At 37.5% G+C, this 9,079-nt stretch overlaps 1 protein-coding gene across 3 annotated transcripts; it reads left to right on the top strand.

The window, feature by feature from the left end:
- Positions 1-1,335: 1,335 nt before the first annotated feature.
- On the top strand, positions 1,336-6,802 carry LOC113781529. Of its 3 annotated transcripts, none has more exons than XM_027327481.1 (5): positions 1,336-1,894; positions 3,318-3,536; positions 4,045-4,110; positions 4,735-5,242; positions 5,377-6,802. In XM_027327481.1, exons 2-5 carry the CDS (start codon positions 3,423-3,425, stop codon positions 6,624-6,626), a joined length of 1,938 nt encoding a protein of 645 aa, XP_027183282.1. In that variant the 5' UTR covers positions 1,336-1,894; positions 3,318-3,422; the 3' UTR covers positions 6,627-6,802. The 3 variants fall into 3 exon arrangements, with proteins under 3 accessions (XP_027183282.1, XP_027183284.1, XP_027183283.1); XM_027327483.1 differs by having other exon boundaries at positions 3,310-3,536; XM_027327482.1 differs by having other exon boundaries at positions 3,290-3,536.
- Positions 6,803-9,079: the final 2,277 nt, after the last annotated feature.

Raw genomic sequence — 9,079 nt, 5'->3', positions numbered from 1 at the left:
TAGTCCTAAGTACTCCTAGCGTGCTTCCAAACATATATACAGCCGGTTACTGAGCAAATGAAATATTATGAGCATCGGCAGAACTTGGGAAGGAATCACATTCAAGATTTTGAACAGCTTAAATGGTTTTTTTTTCCCCCTCAAAATGCAATACGAAAATGAAAAATGCCTCGGGTCATTGACCCTATAAAAAGCATTTCTAAACTAGCATGATTATGAACAAATCCGTTAACTATAACTAAGCAAAACATAGATCTATTAATCATTGCAAGTTTTAATCATACACAACTTGATTAAGAAAACTTAAAATCGTTTTTCAAAAGTTGACTTTTAAATCATTCCATGACTTTTATATATGTGGATCCTGTTTGGATTGAAAAAATTGCTACGTTTTCCGTGGACACATTTTTCAATTTCAATCACCTTTTTACTTCACATATATCAAATTGCTACAATAATTTTTGTACAAAAAATTCAGAAAAATGCAATCCAAACGGTGACATCTTACACCATCTAAATTGAACATGTTAACTTTGGACAATTTCTAAACTCCCAAGCATGTAGGAGAGAAAATATCGCGAGTTTTTTTGGCAAATTTCTACATATAATACTCAAAAAACAAATTTTTTTTGGTCCTCCAAATGTGAAATTTTTGGAGGGTTATAAGATTACCCCACGTGTCAGTAAATAGCTGCCCCATAAATAAATATTAGAATGTACATGCGAGCATGACATCCTATTGTTGTCTCATTTGGAGGACAAATGTTTTTTGGTATTATTTATAGAAATTTGCCTGAGTTATCTTTTCTTACGTTCTTTTATGCATAATAATAAGTTCATTTCGATAATCCATTTGTTTTCAAAAGACAAGAAAAAGATTTTGATTTTAATCAAAAAATCATCTTCCATTTTTTTTTTATCTTCATATTCTAAAAATGTTTTTCAATTGATCTTTTTTATAATACACAAATCTTTTCTTGTATCCTTGTCTGTTCCCAAATTAGGCTCGACGGAAAAGAGATTACCAAGAGGGGCATTGCAAAACAATTACTAAAATAAAAAAAGATAGGAAAGGTAAAGGGAAACAAAAGTAAATTCAAAGGGTAATAGTAATACTGTAGACTATAGTATGTTTCGGTTCCCTCAAGTGGCCCATTTTTCTACTTTTTGTCCCTTTTCGCAGAGTGGTTAACAGCCCCACTGCCCAACGATGCTCTGACATATAACACCCCCTCCTTTCTCAGCCTTCCCCCCCCCCCCCCCCTCTCTCACTAAAATCCTAGAAATCCCAAAGTGCTTATATATTTTGCAGACAGCAGAAAATCCTTAGATACCACTTGACTTGACAAGAAAAAACCACCATAGAAGAAGCCAGTGAGAAAAAGAGAGAGCAAAAAGGGAGGCAGAGAGAGGGGGAAAAGAACCAAAAAAACAAAAAAACAAAAGCAAAAACAAAAAGGGTGTGTTTTGTATGGAGGAATGAAAGAGTGATGCAGCTGGCTTGTGCCGAACTCAAAAAACACACACCCCTGAAGGATTTATCTTTCCTTTCCTTCTCTTTTCTTTCCCTTTCCCCATCACCATGACTTCTTAGCCCAATCTGATTCCCTTCTTCTTTTTTCTCGTTTTCTTTTTCTCTTTCTACACATACACATACAGCAATACCTACGTAGATATATGGATGGATATGGAAAGAAGCATTTATTTTGATCGTCCAGGATCACTAAATATAGCCTAATAAATGTGGTAATAGTGTAAAGTCCTCAACTTCCTACCTTTCCTTTGTTTTATTCTAACATGTGCAGGTTGGTGGAGGAATAAGTAGCCAGCAGGCTTTTCTTTCTTGATCCCGAATGTTGGCTCAGTGCTCTTTTTCTTCTTCATTTCCGTCACGGTATCTCTTTCATTCTGTATCTTTGATTCATGTGGGCATATTAAGTATATATTTCGTGATGTGGGCTTCTCTTGGAATGCATTTTTCCTGATTTTTATTGCAAGATTTTCCTCTGTTTTTGATTGATTTATTGAATAGGATACTTTGCTTCTTTTGGTGTGGATATTTGTGCATCTGTGTGTACGAACTGTACATGCAATAATCATAAACGTGGCTGCGAAATAGTTATAGTTTGTTGCGTAGTAGCTGGAATAATGTGAGAAAGAAAATGAACTGTAGTTTTGGATCTTGAACTTTTTGGTCCCAGTACTAACTTAAGACTGCAAATTTTATGTTATTTTTTTGGTCATCTGTTGTAGTTCTATAATGCTCTTTGCCGTTTGGATTAATCTTGTCCAGACTCAGAAGCTTTTAGTTCATACAATATAATATCCATTTTTCTGTGTCTGCTTTCTTTGGCTGCTCTATCTATAATCTGTGTCCAAGGTAACATGCCTAAAGGCTGGCTTTCTGCTCTGAGCTTGTCTTTTATTCTTAGTTTTTATTGTGCGGAAGAATAATGTTGGATTTTTAAATAAAGGGAAGAGCATGTCAATTTTGATATAGACTTTGCGAGACTTAGTCAAGTCGTGATCCTTAAACATTCTTCAGAACGACTTGGGCAACTGTTGAGCCAGCTGAAATATCCCGTTTTGCATATTTAATCTTGCTGCACTTGAATTTGGATTTTGACATTTCAAGTCAAGACTTTAACAGAAATGAGTTGGCTTTAACCCCGTTGTCGCCAAGATAAGTTTTTGGCTGTTTCCAGCATTCAGAGACAGGCAGATTGAAGTTGAACTGAGACAGTCAGGAAGATGGCATTTCATAGCTTGGAAGTCATTGCCACACTTTTGGCTAGTCGCTAGATTCATTCTAGCATTATAGGGGTCTTTTATTTTTTTTTGGTTTTTTTTGGTGTTGTGGGGGGGGGGGGGAGGGGAGCAATGTAGTGGATCGTGCTTCTTCTGCTGAATCTTCTTTAGCAGACATCGGTCACTCTCTGGAAGTTGGCTACGTTCTCCTTAGCATATGGTTATTAGAAGCCTGGCATATCTTAGAAGTATGTGAGAATTAGTTTATGTATGTATTCTTCTTAAATCTTGTTATTTATGGAAAGCTGCAGGAAAATTTTATAGTTGGACTCAAAGCTTCCACACCTTTGCATGTCTGGCAGCCTGTTGAACATTCCATCATTTAAATCATATGCATCTTCTTGAAACAACTTACTTCCATTATTTGATATGCTTTTCATTGCTGCCTTATCCATTCTTTTATGATTTGTTTGATTTTCAAGACAAGCATTTGTTGACTTGTGATATGAGCCCATTATCTGATGATGGATTTGTATTTTAGTAATGGAGACTTACGAATAGCTTTGCAGCAACATGGCTCGGATTACGACATCAAAGTTCCTCAGAAGAGTGCACTACTCGTGAGTATGCAAAATAATAAGTGCTGACCGAAGTTTCAGTTATTAGGGGACAGGATGTTACCCAGAATAGGTGATCATTATTTACGTCAGAAGTACAGTCATGATGGATCCCCCAGAGAAGCTTTAAAGCAGAAAATGCTCAGTCAGGAGTATACATTCAAGAAGCAGGTAAACTGATTATGCACTTCATAGCCAGAGCAACCTGTAGAAGTAATAATTGAAAAGCCTGACCGTGTTTTCTCTTCATCATGCTAATGAATTATGTGATGGCTGTCTAGTAAGCCAAACTCTGAGCCTTTATGATCAGTCAATTCAATCTAATGCCCGTGCCTGAAAGTGAATTTTGTTCGTAATGAATTATGTCAGTAATTGATGCTCCAAGATCTATCAGCTAAATCTGCTGCTTTATAGTTAGTGTATCTCTGAAGACAATTGAAATTTCTATATTTGGGCTTGGGGTTGTGGCAGGGACGATTTTGAAAACCAATCTGGTGATGCCTATTTCCCACAAAAACTTGTGTAAAATTTGGGTCTCACCCCTGAATCTATGAGTATCTGAACATTGTACTCTGTTCTTATGACATGGCCCTTGACTTAGCTGAAATTGTTTTCTTGCATGAACTAAGCATGACTTCTTGCACACTGATTTTTCAATCTCATTGCTTATGATGTTCAGGTGCAGGAACTTCATCGGTTGTACCAGATACAAACGATTCTGATGAAGAATTTGCGGTTGAAAGAGGTAGGTTGAATCTGAGTGAGACGAACAACGTTTTCCGCTTGTAGAAGTTATGACTTGCTTGCAATATTATACGTTTGTGCGATTTTTGATAACCTGTAGATGTAAGAGTGAACTTGTGGTGATTGCATTTTTGTTTCTTTATTGGACAAGACAACCTACTTTGAGGCATGGGTTGTGTGCTCCTGTCCATCAAAAGAGGAAAGAGAAGTCATTACTCTTTTATCAATTAAGTGGTACATGAAATGAATTGCTTGCAATATTATACATTTGTGCAATTGATAAACTGTAGATATAAGAGTAAACTTTTGGTGATTGCATTTTTGTTTCTTTATTGGACAAGACAACCTACTCTGAGGCATGGTTGTTTTATGCTCCTGTCCATCAGAAAAGGAAAAAAAAGTCTTTAGTCATTTATCATCTAAATGGTGCATGAAAAGGATTTTCTTAAGATATTTAGCTCCCTCGTACACATGGTAATGGCAGCCTACTTTTACATGGAGCAAAACTGTTTACTTTGCCTCTTGTGCTGTATTCTTTGCAATCTTATATGCCAAACAATAAGTTTCCTATTTGTGAGTACTACACTTTGATTTGATTAATGTCCTTAATGTGTCCACCAAACAGTCTGCAAGCTCCTCTTTTCAAGGAATCTCACGAAGACCTATGGATGCTGAAGTTTCAACCAGTCACCACGTGAAACATAGTGATCTGCATTTCCCTAAGAAGGGAGATGGTTGGGGTACTGCAGAAAATCCTGTACAAGTAGATCAGTATTTTGATGGTGAGCTAGGAGCTTCTTCAGAAGAAGTTCAGCTTTCCTTGAGCATCAGTGGGGACACTATGCAAAATAAGAGTTGCAAGAAAATTTGGGATAAAAAGCTCACTTCGATATCCTCCCAATATGCAATTGACTTAGAGGAATCAGCTCCCACAGCATTGAGTAGAGATATCCAACCTAAGTCTACACTCGGCTGTGCTGCTTGCTCTGCTGATTCTGGAAACCTGCATGTTTTCCAGATTAGTTGCAGCTGCCCAAATGGCCTGAATAAATATCTTGATGATGGAATTAAGAGAACTCAGTCACTTGTAGATGAGACTAAAAATTTTCTAGAGCAGAACAACTTAGATCAAGGTTGGCACTTTCCCATGCTTTGATAATCTTTATATTGCACGCATGGCATTGTCTATGCATTTTTCTCACATAAGAGTACCAAATTATTCACATCAGTTATTTGATTTTTATTCCCGATTCTGCACCTTGTGCAGGGGCTAAAAAATGGCTTGGAAACGTTCCAAGTATGGGTATATCTTGTGCGACCAACATTTGTCCTTCCCGTGAAGCTCCATGCATAGACCTTAACAAGCCTCTGCTTGATGAAGCACCTCACTCAGAGGAGTACCTTGTAATGGAGTGCTCAGCTGGTGCCTCTTCTAGTGTTTCAGAGAGAGTGAGTGGTGAATGGCACAAAGTCTCGTCACCTGTTGGAACTAGTAGAAAACCAGAGAGTAGGTGCATTTCTGCTATGACTAAAGAAGATACCCTGAATATTACAGTGATGGCTTCCAACAGCGCCGATAGTAGCACTATCATGACTGGAAGTAAATCACTCTCTGTTGATCTAGAGTCATGTTTCAAGTCACCATCTGACCAAAGTGATGTTCATGACTGCCTCACTGATAACTTGCAACATAAAGATGCAAAATTTGTGTCAAATCTTCCCAGAAAAAATCATAAAGGCAAAACGATGATCGAAGTGGATGATATGATGGGCGAAGTGGATGCCATTTCTCCAAATTTATGTATTAGGGGAGATAACATCGAGGATGAGGACAGAGACAGTTCCCCTGCCTCGTTCAAGTTTGGTTGTATTGGAACTGATCCTTCAAGTAGCTTTAAGACTGTGCAATCTGGGACTCGTGTGGGAAAATCTGTTTCCTTCCAAAACTCTGAGTCATCTCAAGATGAATCTTCTATTCACGCTGAATCAAAATCTGAATCCTTTGATGGGAAAACAGAAGGATCAGCACGAGATGATGCTCTAATCCAAAAAGGTGCCGTTTCTCTGATGTACTTTTTGCTGGAAATATCGAGTAGAGAGGAGGATGATCGTGTTGCTGAGGTTGACAAGATGAATGAGATTGAGAAAGGGAAGAGAGATCAGCCACAGTGTTCTTCAGATACTTTTGAATCCATGGTGCTCAAGCTGCAGGAAAGCAACGTAGAAGACTACTGTGTGTCTTCAATGCCCATGGAAGTGAATGACACAGACAAGAAAGATTACGGAATTAGATTGAGGAGGGGTAGGAGAATGAAGGACTTCCAGAAGGACATTCTACCAGGCATGGCATCTCTTGCTAGGCATGAGATTTGTGAAGATATTAGAATTATGGAGGGAGTAATTAGATCCAGAGAGTATAAAAAACTTAGATCCAAGATGGCCAACACACAGAACTGGTTCACTCCTGTAAGAAGCAGGAGGTCAAGACTCAATTATATAGGTAGAAAATATTATTGATGAACTTGATATTAATTAGGATTACCTTTACTGGGTATAAAATACAGTCATTAGTGAACATATCTGGTTGCATTTGTTTTAGAGACCATAAATTTATGTAGATCAAGATGACGGACACTGCGTCTTCCATTGTGTAGGCTCAGTTATATCAATTTGAGATGACGTAATCACTGCTAGTCTGTTATTCAGTCCATGCACTGATCCAATGTGCCCTAAGGAACATATGACTTGAGACATTCTAAACTTTCTTGACAGAAGGTAGGAGCATCTTGTGGTTGCGCCTAGAAGCAGTTTCTTCTCTTCCCTCTTTTTTTTTTTATTGACATGCCAATATACTAGTTTTTTGATGACAAATTTGACATAATTTCTTCATCTAAGAAAACAGTAGATGTCATTGATGGTGAGAGGAAAACAATTATCGCTTGGCTGTGTTGGTTGAGTTTGCGTTTGGAACTCAAAAACTGCCTGGTAAGTTGTGAATTCAAAGCCCCCCCGGGCAACTCAGACGGTTTCCGTAGTCTCCTCTTTAGGAGCAAGTCTCGGCTCCGACTCCCGGGTGCTTCCGTGCTGTGATCCTTGGGGCGGGCTCTCACAGCCTGAGAGGAGTAGTCTGGCCGGTTCAGGTGATTCTGACTAGGTCAGGATACCTTCCAGTCGACCAAAAAAATAAAATAAAATTGTGAATTCAAAGAGTGGAAAGAGTTGACATAACTTGTTCACCCAAAAATGAAAGAGAAAATTTGCAGTTTTGGTATCAAATATTTAGGGCATCAGCAGTTTTAGTCCTTAAAGTTTGGACAAAAGCAAATCTAGTCCTAAGCATATTTAGTCCAATTGACTGATTTTATCTGAATTCGGTCATGTCAGTAGCAAGTGCCTGAGGCTAATTTTTGGAAAAAAAAAATAGAAAGAAGGAAAAAATATTGGTGGCCATAATTTGTAATTAAAGGGCACTAATTAGTCGCAAGTTGAGTAATAAGTCTTCACTCTTTAGCTACATGAATACTATGCATGCAAGTAATTAGTGCCCTTTTATTATAGATTATGAGTTACACACAATTTGTCTTTTTTCTATTTTTTTTTTATAAATTTAGCCGCTAGCATGTGCAACTTATGTGACCAAAACTCCAGTAACAATTTGCTAAAATTAGTCAATCGGACAAAACATGCTTAGGAGTTAAAATATTTAAGACTGGATTTGCTTTTATCCAAACTTTAAAGACTAAAATCCCCACTGCCCAAAACTTTTGATATCAAAACTATAATTTTCTCAAAATAAAATCCTAAGAAAGAAAGAAAACCTGACTTAATATTGGCTAAGTTTGGCCAAGTGATTAACACAGACATTACTCTCTGTCCATGTGCTTTAACTCACATTCCCATGATTTTTGCAGTCAATTCCCTGATCTTCTACCAGCGTCAAGGAAGATTTGGACTTTGAGTCCGTTTCTTGCACGATCTTCCTGAGTCCAAGTTCCCAATCCATGCAGCATAGCCCAGAGATCTGGCTTAAGATGGCTTGCCTCTCCGGCCATTTTCATCTCTGATCAGACCCTCTGCCCCGCTTTCCCAAAATTGTTTGCCGAGGCCCCATCAGCATTAGTTTACTCCAGCTGGCCTGTGGTTTGATAAAGTAGCTTTCATAATTAACTTCTTGTTCTAGTTTCTTCGATACTTCCGTTGGGCTCCCTCACAATGGGCTGATTCCCTATCTTCCGGTTTGCTCGCCATTTCGTTTAACACAATATTATATTTGAGGATGACTTTATCTTTTTTGTGCTATTTAAATTTAATTTTGGATTAATACTAATATTGTATATGCTGTCAGTACTGGCTAATGGATAAATAAAAATTATTTAAAATTTGAATTTAAAAAATATATATATATATTTTTTTCACATATATGGCATGAATTCAATAATAATAGTGTATATATTGTTAATGTATACAAAATTATAATGGGGCATAACTAACAGCACCATGGATTCAAACTAATATTTGTTGCAGCAGAACTTTTTATATATGTTACAGGTCATTTTTGTTTAACTTTTTCTTTGATCAGTGCTACTAGAACCGTATATCCATAGTTTTACGTCAAAATAAGGGGTGGTGGAACTAATTTGTACCATTTTATCGGGTTTTCCCACTGTTTTACATGGAAAAGCACGGAACTTTGAAGCCTACAAAATCTCTGGACTCCAAGAAAACGAGAGAGATAGGGAGTGAATTAACAATAAAAAACAATAAAAGGCATCGGCAATTCTATATTCTTTTTCCTTTGTTCAATTCCTTGGAGTGGGGCTTTGTCTCCACGACGACAAAATAAATGTGGCTAGTTTTTCAAGTGGGAACATGCTTTATATCATTTCTTGCAGGCAAATCTGGGACTTGAATTCTTACACAGTATGATTAGAGACAAGCTGCCTATTGCTTTCTAGCCCATCATGACATCT

Source organism: Coffea eugenioides, chromosome 8 (assembly GCF_003713205.1).
Source record: "Coffea eugenioides isolate CCC68of chromosome 8, Ceug_1.0, whole genome shotgun sequence".
Lineage (NCBI taxonomy): Eukaryota > Viridiplantae > Streptophyta > Magnoliopsida > Gentianales > Rubiaceae > Coffea > Coffea eugenioides.
The sequence above is the reverse complement of the archived record's forward strand: the minus strand, read 5'-3'. Positions and strand labels throughout refer to the sequence as shown.